The 21,478-nt window shown below is 43.9% G+C and overlaps 1 protein-coding gene across 1 annotated transcript in view; it reads right to left on the reverse strand.

The window, feature by feature from the left end:
- NUDT1 (nudix hydrolase 1) overlaps positions 1-21,478 on the reverse strand; it is a 38,687-nt gene that overhangs the window by 15,270 nt on the left and 1,939 nt on the right. The window contains exons 2-3 of the mRNA XM_085629233.1: positions 14,189-14,360; positions 4,841-4,986 (exon numbers count right to left, since the gene is read on the reverse strand). Coding sequence (XP_085485359.1) covers positions 4,841-4,986; positions 14,189-14,346 — 304 coding nt within the window. The 5' untranslated portion in view covers positions 14,347-14,360. The remainder of the gene's footprint in view (positions 1-4,840; positions 4,987-14,188; positions 14,361-21,478) is intronic.

Consider the following 21,478-nt stretch of genomic DNA (forward strand, 5'->3'; position numbering starts at 1 on the left):
ATATATTATAAATGTGTGGCTTGTGAACAAAAGAAGGCGTTTTTGGATACATGGCTATACTGACATCTAGTGGAATTTCGAAAACGTTACATGCTTTGGAACAAAGTCGCCAGCTTGAGAACCATCAGTGTGGTTTACTTCAATCTGAAATGAATGGATTACAGTAAACGTTATAAACATGCAAGGCCTCATATAACCAGCAGAGCTCTAAAATGTATTTCCATGGACAGAGTATATATGTACAAGCAATAAAATATGAATATATGTAAACGGAATTTAGTGACTTTAGCTGCATCGTGAATATGACGGCCATTTTATTGTTCACATATTTTCAGTTATAAAAATGCATAACTTTTTCTGAAGAAAGAGGCTATCTATTCTTGCTGTTTGTGGTATATAGGAGGAAGTGAAATATTTGACCATTGCACTATAAGTCAGTTGTTTTTGCTGGGAAACATCTACTGTTTACAGAAGATAGTACCTAGGCAATCAGTGAATATATGTACATCTCTCTGCTTAAGTAATGTTTTTCCTTTTCGTCAGTTTTTTTTATAGCTCAGAAGAGTTTCATGATCTGACCATATATTCATATTTTAAATGTACGACACGCGACACCGTATGGGTCCTATGATGTTACCCGTAAAGGAGAAGGTACTTTCGTTGTATTTCTTAACAAAGGCATGTTGTCAAAATTAGGCAACAAAGTCGAAGCTGTGTAACGTTTGAGATCATTTTTACTTCCCTATTTTTGGGTGTCTATTTCAAACGTTTTATGCCCTAGAGAGCGGTTAACTATTGCACATATACTCTGGGTAGTATGCTACAAATACTTTTGTAGGTGGTCAAGGAAATTCGCTATCATATTAAGAGGCACAGAGTTCTTTCCCACTTATTCAATTTAACAGCAAACCTTGCTGTGCTTCAGTGGTTAATCTGTCAGACGTTTTAGTTAGCAAGATTTAGAAACATTGGTCTGGAGAGGTTTCTGCTTCTCCTGCTCTAGATAAGAAAAACTGACCATGCACCAGTGATATCAGTCTCTAACCTGGTTCCTTCTAGAAAAGGCAATAATAGATAGAGATTCAACACCTCTTCTCTGAAAGGTAGCCAAACAGTTCAATGCCAAATTTCAATTCTTCAATGCATATTTTTTATCTTAAATGTAAAACATCTTCTGATACATTAGTGTCCAATAAGTGGGACTCTTATCAAGCTGCGACAAAAGGTATTGATTGGGCTAGTAGACGAAAGAAAGTGTATGAGAAAATAGCTACAATATTTGGCAATGAATAAATCCTTAAAACAGGCGTATGCCACCTTTAAATCACCTTGTTAATTGACACATAAAGCAAAAGCCAACTTGCTTTGGAGGAAGAAATGCAATGGGAAAACTTTTAGCCTACTACTCAAGAATAAAGTAAGATCATTTATTAAATCCATTCTTGGTGAAAATGACAATGTAAAAGCTGCTCATTCTGAAACTGGCAATTGGTTAAAATATATATACTCAACAGTTCTCTTCTTTACTTGAATACATTACTATTTGTTTCAAAGATATTCCCAGAAATCATTATGAATCCCTTGGTCTGTCTTTATTGGAAAATGATATTCCTGTTAAATCTCTGCAAAGATTCTAGCTATAGGAATGGAATTTTTCGTACTGCAATTAGGTCAAAATGAACAATTTTCATTTGTTAAAGGGAGATTGTCATCAATGCAAGAGCTGTTTTATATAGATGACTGGCAAAGCTCCATCACTTGGAGTCTCCTATGCAGCTTGTGCTTTATATACCGAGAAAGCAATTGTTCGCTAGAAGTTTTATGGAAAATGGCTTAAAAAAGGATGGCATTGGACCTAACTTGCTAAAACTTTAAACTATATTATACAAGCATTTGCAACACAATATGTCTCGCATTTGGAAGAGTTAGAGCTATTGTTGTTGTAAAACGCAATGTATTTTGCCTATGTGTTTTGGTTTGGAGTGTAGTGGGTTTATGTGGTGTGAAGTGGAATTATGAGGGTTGTATTGGAATTGTGTGGGGGTGGAATTGTGTGGAGTGGATTTGTGTAGTGGAATTATGTTGCATGGTGAATAGATGGGGTGAGGGCTGCAAAGAATAGATAGAAAGGAAGAAAGAGGGATAGGTAGTTTGTGCTGGAAGTGGTGAATGAATTCCAGACAGAGGAGCAGAAAGAGTGTGTGAGAAAGAGAAAAAGAAGGGGAGAGCAGGCGACATTCTTTCCTTAGAATCTTTCTTGACTAAAATTGAAGACACACATTATAGGATTTGAAAACCATGAAATAAAGTATTCTGTATTTTCAAACAACATTGTCTTTGTATATTATCAATATATAGAATTATACAGGTGAATAGGATTTAATTCCCGGTGTTCTCCGAGGGAAGACAGATAATTTAATTGAGAATAGTAAAAACATTAAATATTCGGAGTGTGGTTTTCCAGCACTGCTTTAGACCCTATTAGATTCAATTTTTTAATAGGTCAAAGAAAAGTTTCAGTCTTTAAGAATAGGGCTCCTCTTAATATGTCCTCAGGAGGTCTCTCACCTTCCGTAAAGATGGTACTTGCCCCCGCAGTCCTTTACTCTGTTTAAATGGTGTGAGTTAATTTACCGACATTATTTTTCAAATATGTAGATCGAATATTGTATCATTTTTCTTCAGAATAATAAAGGAGGTGCACATTTCTTAGTACAGATCAAGTGCATCTAAAGAAGAGGGTGGAATATGGTTTCCTAACTTCTCCCCATATTATATAACTGCTTGTCTTAGACAAGCTTGGAACTGTTTATGATCACCTGCAACTATAAAATCCCAAACTGGGCTAATTTGTAAAAAAGTACAAATCTTATTTTCCCATTTTCTTGTAATGTATGATTTTGCTTATCTTAGATACCAACTTCTTTTCCTCTCTATTTTGAAGAAAATGTGTAACCTTCCCTTATCAGATGTTTTGCGTTTCTCTATAAACAGAGATGGTTTTATCTGCTCTCCCAATTGGTATAATAAATGTATTAAATTAATAAAACATAGTGATAGTCTGAAAAAGGATAAAACAGATTCACAATGGTATTTCCTGGGCACATATATTTGAAGACAATAGTTTATATACTACCTGCAGGATAAAATTTCTCTATACAATATAATAATGTAACAAATGGTTTGGGGGTTATTTTTGTTGGTCTTGTGTACATACTATCAGTATTATTAATCTGGTAATCAGATATACACCCAATGCTTTCCAATATTTAAAGTTTCCTCAATACAGTGAATATTAATAGGGACAACACAAATCCAATTAGAATGGGAAAAATATATAGTGGTATGTTGCTTTAACATGTGTAAACATATTTGGAAACACATCTACTTCCTGAGCTGCTACAATCACAACCACTATACGATTGAAGAGTTCATACTGCATGAACCCTTCATAAAATGAACGTCTCTATATCTGAACAATGCAGGCTGTGTTCCCCTCATATTTGAAGTCTAGAACCTATGATTTTTTATGTTGTTTAGACCATCTATTTTGGATTCACTTTTGGAGGATAAATCAATGCTATTGTGAACTCTAAAGTTCACTCCTCATGTGGGAGTCTGATTCAATACTGAAAGATTCTTCCATCAAAAGGTAACATCGTTGATATATTCACTGCTGTGATTGTTCAACAACTAACTAGAAACTAGAAAGATAATGCAAAAGTCTCTTATATTACACTTTTGAAACAGTATTTGCTTTAATTCGAACTTAAACAGATGAAATATTTGCTCCTACATTTAGCAAGTAAAACGGCTATGTTATGGCCTCCATGAATATATTATCTATGTCGAAGGCCCTTATAATAATGATCAATAATTTGAAAGAGGACAGGAAGGTGTAAAACCCCTTTGACTGATGGATATTTATTGTTGCTTATGATCCTTCCAGTATATTGGGCAAAGCATTATTCAAGCTAATTATCGAGAAAATACTTTATTGATCTTGATTTGCATTGATTAGGAAAACATATTTGTTATTTAGTAGCTTTAATGTATATCAACATTACGCATCATGAGCACAGTAACCTCCTTTTCCCTAGCCCTATTTTCACTCGTCTCCTAATTCTTTTTCATGTAATTTATTCAGATTTGAATGTTAATGGGCGTCTTCTTTTTCAGTTATCTTAATCACTAACAAAATATAATTACTGTTTTATCCAGCTTGTATTAACATATTGCTTCAAAACGGACAACTTGTATTATTTACTTATTTAATTAAATCTCTCAAACAGAAATGCAAGGTGCACACGGTACCAGTTTGAGTGAGGTCAAGTGCATGTGCCATGTGTTCTATCTTTAACATGGATGCAGTAATACTGTGAACAAAACAATGGTTGGGGAGGAAGGGGAATGTTCACAGAATACTCTTGCGCACCTTCCAAAGGCAACCAGATGGGCACATTGAATGTGTGGCACACATTTAGTTTTTTTTCCAAGTACCCTTTTGCCACCTCACCTAATTCAACAGTATAAAGTATACTGTGAGAATAAAGAATTTCTTCATTGGTATGGAGTTGCATCTGCATGAAAATGCAGAATGACTATTAACGTCTGTGTGCTAGATTTGTGTCCATGAAATTATTTTAATGAAAGAGCCTGCAAAATAGCTGCAGCCCTTTCTGTAATGCAGAATTAACAACAGCACAAACCACCTTTGTGATTATGGGTCACTGATCCTAGATCACTCATGGAGTACTCATGCTTCCTAAATGTCTACAACAATGATTTCAATAAGCTTTCCACTGTGAATTTATAGTATTCCATGATCAACACACTGTACCTTCACTTTCTGTCGGTTCACCAGAATAGTTATCTGCTCGAAAAATGTGGACATCCATCAGCTCAGTGCTGCCAACAAATTCAAACTTGATGTTTCCAATCTTGTGTAGCTCATCCACTGTCAGGCCACTCTCCTCCAACAGTTCCCTGCAAGCAGACAACTAAAGTGAGAACATGGTTTGTCCACGAGACTCAAAGCTAACCTAGTGCAGAGGGGGAATGCCGAAAGCTCTGTCACTAGTAGTCAATTTTACTTAACAACCATGAAGAAGTTTCCAGGCACATGTTTTCAGGAACAAGTGAATGGTGATCTAAACTGAAACAGAATTCCACAGTACAGAGGGGAGGACACTCAGTTGACACTTTGCAATTAGTTATCAAGTATATAATAGCAATAAAATGGAGAATATGGACAAGTCGGTGTATCCACAAGATTGCTCCCATCACCTCATCCACCCAGACAGAAGTCCAGATTTCCTGCTCATATTTATCATGTGCCTCAAGACATTACTTTTGATGACCGACTAGAGATGAAGAAGCGCTTTAGAGTCCCAGGTAAAGTATAAAAAGGCTGTAGCTTATCTGTGGTGGATTACAACTTTATTGATGCCTTTAACATGTTTATGGTTTTCTGAATTTTGTAAAGACGAGGTGGTACAATGTATCTTGAACCTATGGATGTTTACCTGATGGGAATAGAGCGGTCAGAAATCCCTAATGGTTCTGCAAAAAAGGAACGTTTGGAGCAAGCCTGCTGTGAGCACATTAAGGTGGAAACACTAATAAAGGGATTTCTGATCAGGATTTAAGATCTATCTGTTTTCTCATGGTGGCTTTTTTTTCACTTCCTTCCGTATAAAGCTCCTACACTAATGAAAATCCCATATTAACAGCCCCCCTTTCTTTACTGCTGTCTGAAAAAGCAGACAGTAATTATTAATAAGTTGGTTGAAGTTGCTTAAATGTGCACCAGGGACCTCTAGAGACAGTAGAGTCAAAAGTCTAAACAATGACATGGCCATGTACAGCAAACAAAATGGCAATAAAAGTCTGATTTAGTTTTTCATGGACCAAATGTACACTTCAGTTTTTTTCTTACATGATTTCAGTTCAGTTGGTACAAACCACCATTGGAATTGTTGCATTCTCAAAATAGGAATAATCCATTTATCAGCACTTCAGAATGTTTTCCGCAATTTTAAGTAGGGTGATTGATGCAGATTTGAGAATTTGTACTTTAGGACACTTTATTCCTGATCAGAAATGGAGACCTTGAAAAATTCTTTTGGTTAAAGGGCCCATTTTGTGGAACCTCTAAGAGGTCAATATTCATCTTACAAGGTAGCTTGAAGACACAACTAGATGGACAAATACTTTAAGGTCTCCACTAACATCCATTTGGTTGGATTTTGCACTTCTAGGGCCTCATGTAGGAAGCCAAATACCGGTCGGTAACGGCCGATTTTCGGTAATTATACCGTTACCGACCGGTATTTTGGCTTTTGAGATGTAGGGGGAGAATTTCATGATTCGGTATTTACCGAATCGGTAAAATTACCGAATCGGTAATAATATTACCGATTCGGTAATAATATTACCGATTCGGTAAATTTACCGATTCGGTAAATACCGAATCATGAAATGAGATGTAGGGGGAGTGTGTGGTGGGTGTGGGGATTCGTTATTTACCACCAACTAAAGGTTGGTGGTAAATGACGAATAGGTGACAAAAAGCATTTTTGTGCACGTTTAAGTGTGCAATGTGGCAGACATACATGCCCTTAGGGCATGTATGTGCACCACATGTGCACACATGGCCGAATCAGGGGTGCAACAGGGTGTCAATGTGACACCCTGCCACCCTTGCATGTGCTCCCCCATTACCGAATCGGTATTTACCGATTCGGTAATGAGGCATACCTTCCCATCAATGGGAAGGTATGCCTCATTACCGAATCGGTAAATACCGATTCGGTAATTACCGTATTTTTCCGAATCGGTAATATTTACCGACTCATTACCTACATTGCATTTACCACTTCATAAATACCGAATCGGTATGATTCGGTATTTATGAAGTGGTAAATGCAAGCCCACCTACATAAGGCCCCTAGTGATTGATAGCTAGAATCTTTTTTTATTTTTTTTATTTAAAAAACCATTTTACTGAAAATGAAATACCACAATAGCACATAGACTGTAACGCCCTGAACGTCTCAGGATCGTTTAACAGACACGATAATGAGAACGCAACCACTTGTGAAGGTTTAGTTATTTTAATGAAGGCAAAAATAATACAAGGAATAAACAAAGGTTATAGTCACTGGAATCCTCCAGGCTAAGTACGTTACCAGCCCACAGCACGGATGGTCCTAGCCGTCCTCTGCATATACGCCGATCCCGGCGTATGCCAACAGAGGGCAGAAATGAAATGGCCGACAATGCCAATCGATAGGCTGTGAGGGGCACGAAGAGTGTTGGGGAGAATCGAGGAGTCAGGGAAACACCCAGCCGGGGTCTCTACCTGAAGGGAGCAGCCGCTCAACCGCTTCCTCAGACTGCACCGGGACGCGGAGTCACCTCCTGGTGAAGCGTCACCGATACCCCAATCACAAGCAAAGAAGACTGAACCGAGAGCAGCCGCTCGATCGATCCTGTGGACTTCCGAGTCTGTAACGCGGCAAACACCTCCTGGTGTGCGTTACAGCTGGCAGTCCCTGTATCTCTGGTCGGGCTGGGAGTTACGACTCCAACCAGCAAAAGCGCCACTGCGCTTTGACTCAGCAGAGTCAAAAACCAAAGCTCAATGGTTATCCGGTAGAGCTTCCGGGTCCTTCACAGGTGACGATGGGGCAAGACACGGCCCAGGGAGTAACGACTCGACCTACCTCCGTTCTTGCCTTACTGGAGCACCACTCCGGAACACTGCTCTTCACTAAGCAGGTACGTCGGTGTAAACACAATATCCGACAGCGTTGTACCTCCCGGTTCCTCCCTTTATAGGGCGTGTTTTCCTTGAGTTATGTAACAGCTCTCCTGTTTACATAAGGGCGTTTTCCTTGAGTTATGTAACAGCTCTCCTGTTTACATAAGGGCGTGTTTTCCTTGAGTTATGTAACAGCTCTCCTGTTTACATAACCTCTCAACCGCTAAGCATCCTGGGAGATGTAGTCCGTTTTCGCTGGTTACCGTTTTCCTCCCCTCGCATGACAGGAATTCTTGACAGTACATCCTCCCTCTCAGCGGCTCCCCACGGGTCCAGCGCTGGCAGGAAAACGCCGATGGAACAAGGAGACCAAGCGCGGAGCATGAACCCCTTCAGCCGGTTCCCATGACTGCTCCTCCGGGCCATAGCCTTTCCATGCAACCAGGTACCACAGCTTCCCCCTGCGCCATTTGGACGCCCGTATGCCCGACACTTCATACTCCACCTCCGACTCCACGCATACCGGCCTAGGTGTCCCAGACGGCTTGGAGGGCGCTGGTTTGAGCAATGATACATGAAAGACAGGGTGTATCTGCAATGACTGGGGCAAGCACACCTTCACGTTCACGGGACCCATACACTTGGTAATTCGATAGGGGCCCATGTACTTGGGATGGAACACACTGTTCTTTCGAAACCTCATGTTTCTTGTGGATATCCAGACGTAGTCTCCAGTGCGGTACAGTGGCCCGGGCCTTCTCTTCCTGTCTGCCGCAGCCTTGTATCTTCTCTTGGCCTCTATTAGGACAGCCCTTGAGCGCATCAACGTGTCTTTTATGTGTGCCACCCTGTCCGCTGTGGCGGGAATCCTGTCCTCTCTGAACGGATGTAGAAATGGCAAGAACCTGGGATGTTGGCCATAGTTGCTATAGAACGGAGATGCTTGTGTGGAGCTGTGAGTGGCGTTGTTATAGGCTATCTCTGCAACCCATAGCAAGTCGACCCATTCTTCCCTGCCCTGGTCCACAAAACATCGCAGATACTGTTTGAGCGTTTGGTTCAGGCGCTCGGTTTGACCGTCCGTTTGAGGGTGGTAGCTGGTGGACAGGGCGGTCTTAACATGCAGCGCAGTGCACCAAGTCTTCCAGAATTGCGCAGTAAACTGCGACCCCCGGTCCGACACGATCACCCCAGGTAATCCATGCAGTCGTACCACATTCTTTAGGAGTAGTGACGCCAATTCCCCGGCCGTAGGGACTCTCTTGCAGGGGATGAAGTGCCCCATTTTCGTCAAGTAATCCACCACCACCAGTATTGCCGTCATCCCCTGGTCTACCGGTAGGCCCACCACGAAGTCCAGTGATATGCTATCCCATGGTCTATCCGGGGTCGGAAGTGGATGTAAGAGCCCTTGGGTTCGGCCATGGTCGGCCTTCATGGTAGCACACGTAGGACACTCCTGTCCCCACCTCCTGACATCCACTCTCATGGTTGGCCACCAGAAATGCCGTCCCATGCTAGCCACCGTTTTTTCAAAGCCCAAATGACCTGCGCATGGAGTGTCATGGCACCAAATGAATGCTTGTTTCCTTAGCCTAGGCGTGGGTATCAATAGGCACCTGCCCTTCAGGGGTATCCCGTCCTTCAGCTGCCATTCTCTGTGACTGAGGAGCCACCTCCGCCATGCGAATGACCTGATCCCTCTCTTTATTCCCCTCAGGAAAGTATCCGGTTGGATAACCCCCAATACCATCCTCGGGGAAATGATGGAATGCTCGGTCGCAGGCAATGGTTCCTTAACTGCAGATTGACGGGACAGGGCGTCCGCCTTCCGGTTTTCCGTCCCCGGCCGATATGTGATGCGGAAGTTGAACCCCGCAAAGAAGATCATCCACCGCAGCTGTCTGGGAGAAAGGTGTCTTGTGGCCGTCATGAACTGTAGGTTCCGATGGTCCGTGTACACCGATACCACATGTCTTGCCCCCATCAACCAATGCCTCCATTCGGTGAAGGCGTCCTTGATTGCGAGAAGCTCCTTCTCCGCAATATGGTAGTTGCGTTCGGCGTCGTTGAGTTTGCGGGACATGTACGCAACGGGATGAAGCACCCCTGTGTCGTGGTTGCGTTGGGACAAGATAGCCCCCAGCGCCACATCCGATGCGTCCGCTTCCACCACGTAGGGGAGATCCGGATCGGGGTGAGCCAACACCGGCGCCTTACCAAAGGCGCTTTTCAGGGCCTCAAAGGCTTTGTTCGCTTCAGGGGACCAGACAAACTCCTTGGACTTCCTCAGTAGCTGTGTGATTGGGGCCACCAATCCTGAAAATCCATCTATAAACCGCCTGTAAAAGTTGGCGAAGCCAATGAAACTTTGGACGTCCTTCACGCTTTGGGGCACCGGCCATTCTTTCACCGCCTTGATCTTTCGTTCTGCCATCTCCTGTCCCTCTGGACTCAGCATCACTCCGAGGAATTCCACGGATGTGACGTGGAAGTCACACTTGCTGAGTTTACAAAACAGCATGTTTTCCCTCAGCTTTTGGAGCACAGCTTTGACGTGGTGTACGTGCTCCTCCACACTGGACGAATAGATGAGGATGTCGTCGATATATACGACCACGTAGATATCCAACTCCTCTCTGAATACCTCATTCAAAAAGTACTGAAAGGCTGCCGGGGCGTTGCACAGACCGAACGGCATGACGAGGTACTCAAAAAGGCCGAACCTGGTCTTAAAGGCGGTCTTCCACTCGTCTCCGTCCCTCATGCGCACCAGATGGTATGCCCCTTTCAAATCCAACTTGGTGTAGATACGAGCTTTCTTGACCTGTTCCAGAAGTACACTGATGAGAGGCAAGGGGTACCGATTCTTTACGGTTATCGCATTCAATGCCCTAAAGTCCACACAGGCTCTCAGCTCCCCATTAGCCTTCGGGATGAAGAAGAGTGGCGAGGCGGCCGGAGACTTGGACGGGCGGATGAATCCTAGCTTGAGGAGTTTATCCAGGTACCCCCGGAGATGCACGTTTTCAGGCTCCGTCAGGGCATACAGCCTGCCGCTGGGAACGCTGGCCCCTGGCACCAGGTCGATCTGGCAGTCAAACTGTCTATGTGGTGGTAGCACTTCCGCCTTCACCTCATCAAATACATCCTCAAAACTGTGATAAGCCTGGGGGAGAGCCACATCTTTTTCTGCCGCTGTAGCCACCGTCTGACTCCCGCTCTCATCTGCGTCAAGGGATTCCGTTCTTATTCCACAATGCAGGATGCAATACGGTGACGTCAGTTCGATGCGATGTGTTGGCCAATCCACAGAGGGGTTGTGATTCTGTAGCCACGGCAATCCCAATATGACGCCATATTGGGGCGCTCGGATGATGTTAAAATCGATTTGTTCCAAATGGTTCCTCCCACATCTCATCGGAAGGACCCCCGTGTGCTGCCCGATGGGCCCCGTCACCAATCGCCTTCCGTCTACAGCATAGACGTCTTCGGGTACAGCTTTGGGAAGAAGCACTAGCCCTAGCCTGCATGCCTCGTTGTGGTCCATAAACATGCCAGTGGCCCCTGAATCCACCATGGCCACAACGGGTATCCACTGGTCATGCACTCCCACGTGCACCGTGAGAAACAGGTGTCGTTGTCCCTTAGTGACCGAGTTGGAAAGTGAAGGGATGGATGAGTGACTCCGAGATGCCCCTTCTTTGGTCTGGGAGTCCTCTAGTTTTCCGCCGGTACGTCCACCACGGCTGTTACCGACCGGTTGGCCCGATAACGTGACGTCTTCGGTTTGGCAGGGCATTCACGTACGTAGTGGCCTTTTTTGCCACAATATAGGCACAATCCTTGTTTACGGCGTGACTCTTTCTCCGTGGCTGTGAGGCTCGCTCGTATTACGCCGATGTCCATGGGTTCTCCCTTGGAAGCGGTGGAAGTTTCAGGACTTCCCACTGTCACATAGGATGGAAGGGAGTTTCTTTTTCTCCCATGATCCCCCTTTCTTTCACTTAGCCTATGTTCCAGCCATAATACCAGGTTGATAAGGCCCTCACATGTCTTGGGTTGTGGGTCAATATGAGCCACGGCGTCCTTGAGCTCATCGCACAGCCCGTGATGGAAGAGCGCCGTCTGTTTAGCAACAGGCCACTTGGTTTCCGCAACCAGCCTTCGGAACGCGTTGAGATACTGCACCAGGTCGTTGGATCCCTGTCTCAACTCAAGCATTTCACGGTCCGCCGTGTACGAGTCAGCCCTTCTGTCGAAGACTTTCAGGAATTCCTCGCGAAAAGCACCCCAATCACATAAGATGGGGTCGTCCCTGCTCACCAGAGGTACGGCCCATTGTGCCGCGTTTCCAGCCAAATAGGATATAAGGAAAGCCACACGAGCCTGACTCGTGGGGAACGCCCTTGGTTTGCACGATAAATGTAGCGCCACTTGTGTGAGGAACACCTGCACTGTGTTAGGATCCCCACTGTACCTCTCTGGTGTTGCCAAGGGGACGGCTACCGGCATTTCCACTACTACCGCAGGGGTCTGGTTCGTGAGGGAGGTGCTGGGCGTGAGCGGGTCCAATTGGATAGCATCCAGTCTGGCTTTTACATCGGCTGTTTCTTGCCTGGAGGCAGCCAATTCAATTTGCACGGTCGCTAAAGCAGCCAGCACATCATCAAGTGTTGCCATGTCTGTTATCGACCGGGAGACAGTTAGTGTTATTAAGGTCGGATATTTTGTAACGCCCTGAACGTCTCAGGATCGTTTAACAGACACGATAATGAGAACGCAACCACTTGTGAAGGTTTAGTTATTTTAATGAAGGCAAAAATAATACAAGGAATAAACAAAGGTTATAGTCACTGGAATCCTCCAGGCTAAGTACGTTACCAGCCCACAGCACGGATGGTCCTAGCCGTCCTCTGCATATACGCCGATCCCGGCATATGCCAACAGAGGGCAGAAATGAAATGGCCGACAATGCCAATCGATAGGCTGTGAGGGGCACGAAGAGTGTTGGGGAGAATCGAGGAGTCAGGGAAACACCCAGCCGGGGTCTCTACCTGAAGGGAGCAGCCGCTCAACCGCTTCCTCAGACTGCACCGGGACGCGGAGTCACCTCCTGGTGAAGCGTCACCGATACCCCAATCACAAGCAAAGAAGACTGAACCGAGAGCAGCCGCTCGATCGATCCTGTGGACTTCCGAGTCTGTAACGCGGCAAACACCTCCTGGTGTGCGTTACAGCTGGCAGTCCCTGTATCTCTGGTCGGGCTGGGAGTTACGACTCCAACCAGCAAAAGCGCCACTGCGCTTTGACTCAGCCGAGTCAAAAACCAAAGCTCAATGGTTATCCGGTAGAGCTTCCGGGTCCTTCACAGGTGACGATGGGGCAAGACACGGCCCAGGGAGTAACGACTCGACCTACCTCCGTTCTTGCCTTACTGGAGCACCACTCCGGAACACTGCTCTTCACTAAGCAGGTACGTCGGTGTAAACACAATATCCGACAGCGTTGTACCTCCCGGTTCCTCCCTTTATAGGGCGTGTTTTCCTTGAGTTATGTAACAGCTCTCCTGTTTACATAAGGGCGTGTTTTCCTTGAGTTATGTAACAGCTCTCCTGTTTACATAAGGGCGTGTTTTCCTTGAGTTATGTAACAGCTCTCCTGTTTACATAACCTCTCAACCGCTAAGCATCCTGGGAGATGTAGTCCGTTTTCGCTGGTTACCGTTTTCCTCCCCTCGCATGACAGGAATTCTTGACATAGACGAAAGCAGTTACTGGCAGGACATACTAATTAGCAGCCATCACTCTATTAAAGAACCACACCCTCCCTCATAAAAGCGGGAAACACTTTTAATTTCAGTTAATGTTGTAAGTAACATAGTGGATAAGCATTAGATACATATTCGATAGCTGGAGATGGTGACAAAACAGTAACTTAATTTGGCTAACAAAATCTCATCATTGAAATCTTTCATCATCAAACATCACTTTACTAGTCAGTCAACTGGGTTTTGTCATAAAAGCTTAGAAATACTTGATTTCTGTAGCCAAATTAATCTCATACGTATCTAAGCATAATTGATTCTCCATAGAGCGTACTGAAAAAAAGATCAAATTCACAGTATAACTATGACCAAAACAAAAAGCCCCTTAATGTTAAGGATACCCATCTCGCAAGAGGGCCTTTCACTTTCAGGGTCAAGCCAACACAATGAAAGCAGATCTGTACGAGGAAGTATTAGAAATTAGCAGACTATAAAAGTAATTATTACTAGAACTGCGCATGTCACATTTTAAAGAACCTGTCAAAGTTGCTTCCGCCTTAACTTTCACACAAAACAGCAGTGTAACTTTCAAAGAGGGCATGCTTAATTCTGCACACAGCGTTACTTTTCCAAACAGAACTGACTCCAATGGTTACCTCTTTGCCGCTTCTTCAATGGTCTCCCCTTTTTGAACCTTCCCACCAAAGCCATTCCATCGTCCAGCACCAAATCCACGTTTCTTCATGCCCAACAGAACCTGCTTGGGCTGTACCACCAGCACCAGTGTAAACAGCTTGGAGGTAAATATGCTCATCCTTCTACAAACAGCTAAGACAAAAAAAAAACCATTTTATTAAAGGTTACATGTCCTCTTGTACATTGACAATCAGCTGCTTCCTATCCATTCTGGTTACAACAAAGACCTGGGGTCATGGCTGCAGGGTGCCAGGCCACCAGATGCTAGAATTACGTAATACTAATACGCAAATTAGTCGAAAGTGAAAACTTATCAACAGGAGAAAATGTGATCCAGTGCATTATTTGCTGGCTATGAATTCAGAACACTTCCCCCCCCCCCCCCCTTCACCACACACAATCCTTGCTTATCAACCTGACCACACTCTGTAATCCAAAGGTAAAACCTGTATTTGTGGAAGGCTTTGAGCAGGGTAGAGGCCTGTGACAGAAAGGCTAAAGGAAAGAATTACGAGGAGTAATGTACAATCCACTCACTATGATACCAAGAGCAGTGGACAGAGTTTTCTACTTGCGAGAGGTCTGTGACTGGAGGTCAGTGGACTGGTCATAGACTTTTGTCTATGAGGCAAAGAACAGCGCAAGACGCTGAGAGGTCACAACACTATGCAAGGTCTGTGGCTGAAAAAAGCAAAATCAGGAAGAGGAGTGAGAGATTCAACAGGCCAAAACGGGGGTGTTTGAAAGTGTTATGTTTTCCAACTCAGTAAACATGTTAATTCTGTGCTCTAGTGCACTGAGGTTAAGCGTCTTCAGAAGAATTTGGGGTAACAATACTTTCTAAAATACAAAACTGAAAAGGCTTATGGGCAAGTTGTTTCTTTAACACTTACAGATTTCCTTATAGAGTTTACCCTGAAAGAAGTGGGCCATAAGAAATTACTTTACTGGTCCAGAACAATAACCAAAATGTGATTCTTCTTTATTAATTTCCTATCTAGCTGCCAAGAAAATATAACCTTACAATAACCTGTGTTTAACTGCCTATTATCTTGAATTTATCAATCTTTGAAACTTTCTTATGTGGACAGGAAGTGTTATGTTACGTCTTCCTAATCACTGTTGATGTTCTCCTGCTGTTCCCAACTCTTCTCCTGAACCAGGTCATCTACTCTCTACTGGATTGGCTGTGTACTACTATTGTTTATTTGTATTTCCTACAGGTGGAAAAAGGGAACCAATCTATTTACCAAAGTATGTTCTGATGGGAAATCACCAACCTGCCACTCGGGGACAGTTTCTGCATTCCCTTCTAAACGAATCCCCTGGGTAACATTACATCCTTCTATACAAGTCTCTCACTCAGGATACCAAACTCTTTCTGGCCCATCACCCCAAAGGAGAGGTAATGGGGTGCTATTACTGTAAGACCACCATAGCCACACAGTCTGAACTTCATGATCAATTTTTAAATCATGAAGTAGATTATGCAGTGTGATTTGCCACACTGACTTAATAGCTGGCTGTTTCGCTATGAATTCATAGCCGATTGTTACCCCTTCCTACGTTAAAATAAACAAACAACGTAACACTGATGCCGAAGTTCTGGGTTCATCTCTCAATTCCATTTACTGGGTAGAAAAACATGTTAAGAAATATTCACTCTGCCTAAATACATAGGTTTTACAGCCTTTGTCAGTTGCCTTATAAAAAACGAAAGATGCGGACTGCATTTTTACTCCACTTATATAAGGAAATAAAAAGCCAGGGAAAATTGGCTGAAATTTAGACTGGCAATAGATTACAAACCAGGTAAAAAAATATTGTTTGGAAGAGATAGTAATAAAAGGGAGAGAAGCAGGGTAATTCTCTGACAGTGTTTCCTGGAAACATTCCCTACAACATAATGACTACTTTAATAAGGATTTTATCATAGTCTTGACTTCAATTTTTTGTTGGGAAATTATTGTGATGTTCTAATTATTTTTTTATATTCCGAGGTATTAAACTATTTTTTAATAATTTGAGCTCTCTGTGTCAATTTTGTAATTGCCATACTGCACAGTATACCATAATTTATCTTTTTATATTTGTGGAGACTACAATCAAGTGTGAGCTCCTGCAGTGAAATTTCCAAGGCCCCAGATCAAAGCACAATGGAGAGGACATCTCAATGTAGTCCTGGACTATCATCCTGGCAGATAACCTGTTCATCAGTGTCAGTGGATACTTGTTTATTAATTCTAATGAACTGTAGTGAATTATTTAGTAAATTGGGGATGAGTGATTTTATGTAAGGCACAAATGCAAATGTAAATATTATAAAGTATTTTAGGCTAAGGACGAACCAAATATTTTTTGTAACTTTTGGAAAGTGAACATTTTATACAGTGAAAAACATTTACATTTTAAAATTTATGAAATGCACGTTATGGTTAGGAATAGCCAAATAAAGGTTTTTTTTACTTGACTTGACAGTGTCAATGTTCTTCCATGACCTTGGCTACCAGTGATGCATGCCATCCAGCAAACCCACCCAACATAAAAAATGCTACTGAGTACTAAAAATCCAGTGATACAGTTCAAGCAGCAACTCCACTGCCACGCACTGTAAGGTGACACCAGGGCTTCCCTGTGTGAGCCAACCCAGATGAGCTTGATCAACCTGTATTTCAGTGTATTAAAACATTTTGATGGGATGTGGGGGACAAAAGAGACATCCTTGAAGATGTATAAACTGTTTAGTAAGTTTAACCATGTTATTAAGAGTAGGATGGCTTGCTAAGGTTATTGCCAGCCTGTTCCAGTTGTCAGGTAAACTCAGTTCAATTATCTAGGTTAAAATCAACCATCAACAAACACAACTGAGGCAAATATAGGAAATCTTAAAATATGTTAATTCATAAAAGTATTTTAAAAATATTGAAAAAATCATTGCTGTATTATTTAAAGAAAAGATCAATTATTCAAATGTGGGTGCAATGGAATTAAAAGCCATTGTGTACATCCCCTTCTATTGACTGTTTTTGTCCTTGCTCATTTGTATCCTGAACAAAGGCCACCATTTCAACTTTGTGCTACAATAGGGTTCCACAATGCAGTCCCGGGAAGATGTGGTGCAAAAATCACAAGCTGTATTAATTTAGTCTCAGGGAAAGTATACCCCGTATTCCTCTATATTAGAAAGCACTGGTAGCAGGTAATTGTGTATTGACATACAGATAAGTGCACTGCGTCTAACCAAATTGTGATCATGTGCCATGTTTGGTTATAAGATTCTAAAGGCTCTGTGTCTGAGGAAAGGAACGAGGGTGAAAGAGAACACCCCGCCTGATTCTCCTACCCAGGGACATATATTGAGTTAGATATCCTCTCATTTGTTTATGCCCTACATCTAGGTAAATGTACAGTGTTTTTGGTTTAATACTCCCCTAAACCAGGCTGTCTCAGTAATGTAAAAAAAAAGTTCCACTAAGATCTTTTATGCTTTCGATGTAGCTGCGGGGCCGACGCACACTCAGGGCTAGGTCAGACACGATTCCAATTAAGCACTTGAACATCTCATGAGTGAAGGACCTAACTATGAATCTGGATAGATCCAGAAATATAAACCTATGGATGAGCTAACCCACACTATTTACTTGTAACTTAGTGCAAACCCGGTACTCCAAATTGAGAGGTGACATCAGGATGAAGCAGACATATGAAACAGGGGTCTTGCTGGGTTTCAGGTGCTGCTTACATCGTGGATGAGAGCGTCTTTATTGTGACAAACCTCCTCAGTCTCTTTGTAACAAGCATTGTCATAGCCAATAGGTCTCGCCTTTGGGACCTTATAAGTGTTTAGCCTTGCAACAGTTGATGCATAACTAAATACAAACAAGGTCCCAAAAGCGAGACCTATTGGCTATGAGGTCGCAACTATAACTAGCTGCTGGCAACCGCCAGTAGGTGATACATATATATATATATATATATATATATACACACACACACACACACACACACACTTATCTTGTGCAAATGAGAAGACAACAGCAAACAGACCTCTATGAGGGATGGAGTGAAGGGTGAATAGTAAGAGTCCTGAATCTGGACAACACCAAGATGGGGAGTGGGAGCAGTGCATGTGAAATGGGGGCTAATTGGTTACTTCAGTAGGGGGACACTGGCTAATTAGTTATTGAAGGAGGATTCTTTAATAAACAGAAAGAGTAAAGAAAATTTAGCTCATTTCCCCACCGTGGGAAGAGGGCTTACAACAAGCAGGAAGTATTAATTATACAGAATCCCAAACAGATGTAGGAGGAGCAGAAATGCAATTTAAGGAAATTGCGCACCTTGGGGAGATCCTGTGGCTTTTAAAACATACACATGCCTCTGAAAGGAAAGTAAGAACAAAAAATGTTGAGAAATGGGAGGAAATTGGACAAACTGGCAACTGAAAGAAGAAAAATGTGAGAAAAGATTGAAAATGAAGTGAAAGAAGGAAGGAAAGGGAGATAACTGCTCGTCCAGATGTTTCAGCTTAAAAATAAATACAGCACCGACACCACCGCGGCACGTAGGCGACCGATCAGGGTGTCCATCAACCAGTGAGGCGGATAATATAACAGATTGATGGGGGATTTGATCCATTTGATTTAGAAATATACTCAGGTTTGTTTCACAGGAAGTTCGGAGGTGGAGAGTAGGTGCAAGCAGGAAGGGGTCAAACTAGGCATGGCATTTGTGGACCTATACGGTCAAGGGACTTTATACACCAGGGGATGATTTAAGAGGGCATTGGTCAACGTGTTTTAAAGGATCTACTTTAAATGTATTTCCTGCTGAATACTAGCTTAACACATTATATTATAGAATTGTGTTGTAGGAGCAAGGGATGTCATTCTGGGATGTTACAGCATCAAATGCATATCACTTTCTTTAATGCAATGGTGGTAGGGGGGTTGTTGTCAAAGATTCTGTGATGTCATCTGGGCCAAGGGGCATGGATATTAGCTCACACCCTCCAAGATGCTGTGAAAGGCTGAGAGGTAGGAATATAACCAGTGCTTTAAATGGGCAGATACTCACAGGTAAACTGAGTACCTCTGCTACTTTCATTTGAAAAGGGAAAGTACCTGCACTTCTCAGTGGGCGTCCAATACTATTAATGAGATTGTACCTGCACTTCTCAATAGCACACAGCCAGGGACGTTGTGAAACCCCCACTTTAGCAGCAACAGCAGGGGTGGGGTTCTTTTTGGGCTTCTTCTGTCTGCTACTCAGCAGACAAAAGGTCATAATTAATTAAAAAAAGAATTAAGCATCAATAGAATAGCAAGGTAGAACAAAAGACGGGAAAATAGAAAAGAGAAGGATGGAAGTGTGAGAAAGTGGCCTGATCTATGCTGTCCACTAGTTCTAGTGGGCACCTTGTATCAGTCCAAACAACCCCTTATGGTGATAGGTTAAAGACAACCTTTATTGAAAGCTATCCTAGGGATAGCTATGGAGAGCAGCCTTCAGGCTAAGTCTTGAAGGAATGTAAAGCAGCTTGTTTTACCAGTCTATAATCTCTTGAATGATCAAATGAAAGGACAACCACACCAATATATGTATTTAACTTAAAACACACCCCTCTAGTCTCTTTATGAGACTGGAGTTCGAAGTAATTTGTTTACAAGTTAGCAATTATCAGTAATAGCACAAATACACGTTTGGGCCCTAGGAGCGTACCAAACCATATACCAAAAAAGTGGTACAAGAACCACAACTGAGGTAGACACAATGCCTAGAGCCTGTAGAATCGCTGGGACCCCAAGGAACCACCCAAAGTAGTGACACAGGGGACCCACGGGGACTGTATGCAGTGTGTAAACACAACCGTGGGTTCCCGTTAGCTTCTATGGGCAATGTCGTGGTTGGAAATTTAAAGATTAGGGACACTTGGAATCGAGTCAGGACCAAAGCCTTTTGGACTGAAGAAGTTCACGGGAGCACCGGAGTACTCGAGTTACCTCACCCAGGGAAGCTGGGTGCATAGGTGTCTTTTGGTGTCGGGTCGCATCGTCGATTGCAATGGAAGCCTGCAAACAACTGCTACTGCCGTGAAGAGGAGAATTGTCCGAAGAGATCCAAGCCTGGATCTAGGATGGAAGGAACCTGAAAGCAGAGGGGACAGAGTCTGGGTCACTAGCCAGTGACCGAGGGCAGGATGGACCAATGCCCACAGAAGGTCGGTGCCTCAGGTGAGTTGATGGGTGTCTTGACTCTTCAGCCACGAGGTCCAGGAGGCGTCGACGAAGTCCAGGAGCCAGATTCGAGCTGTCCCACGAAGTCTGTTGATTGTTGCGGTGTTGGCGACCAGAATGGACCCAACAAGCCTTGGCAAAGGCAAGTCACTGGAATTCAGAGAAAGGACTGCGGTGCAGACCAGCAAGGTATGAGGGACTCACCCAGTGAGGGTAAGTCAGGGCACGTCTGGAGCAACCAGGAAAGCCCAAGCAGAAGAGGAGTTGCCTTCATGGGGACCTGCTAGCCAACGGGCTAGTGATCGCGAAGGAGCCTCGAGCGGTCGCACTTGAAACTCGCCCACGGGTCACTCGTGGAGTGGAGGCCAGCAATCTTCGGTGCAGGAGGTGCTCAAGGCTAGGGCTACTCGGAGCCCAAAGCACAACTTCGAGGAGGTCCAGGAAGATAGTGTTGCTGCAAAAGTTCACGGTGTCCAGGGGTCACGGTTCCACGTCACCCACGGGCCTCAGCTTTGCTGTGGACTCAGGGTAGCCTTGGGGAAGTCTGGAAATCCACCTCTGGTGATGCAAAGACTTTGGCGTCCGGCGGGAGCTTCAGCGTTGCAGACCGGTCAGTTGCTTCTTTGGTGCCTGCCAAGCTGGGGAGTCACTCCTTGACCCCAAGGGAAAGTTCTTCGGTCTTCTAGACAGGATAGAACGTCGAAGGTCCAGGATATATGTTGCAGAGTTTCGGTCAGGGTAATCCAAAATCTCAACGACTGGGTTCCCATGCCCACACCAAGTCTGGGGGTTGGACACACTCCAGGGACCCACCCTTGGGAGGGCCCGGAAAGAGGGGCGGCCACACCCACCTCCCCCATCCAGCCTCACGCCAGAGCAGGGGCAGGCAGCCCCTGCAACCGGTCCGAACCGGACCACGCACAGGGACACCAAGTGTGCCACCAGTGCAGGACCCCAAAGCACCAGAGAGTGCTCCCGCCCAGCCCCAACACACATCTGCCCGTCTGGGGAGGT

Source organism: Triturus cristatus, chromosome 10, assembly GCF_964204655.1.
Source record: "Triturus cristatus chromosome 10, aTriCri1.1, whole genome shotgun sequence".
In the NCBI taxonomy this organism is placed as follows: domain Eukaryota; kingdom Metazoa; phylum Chordata; class Amphibia; order Caudata; family Salamandridae; genus Triturus; species Triturus cristatus.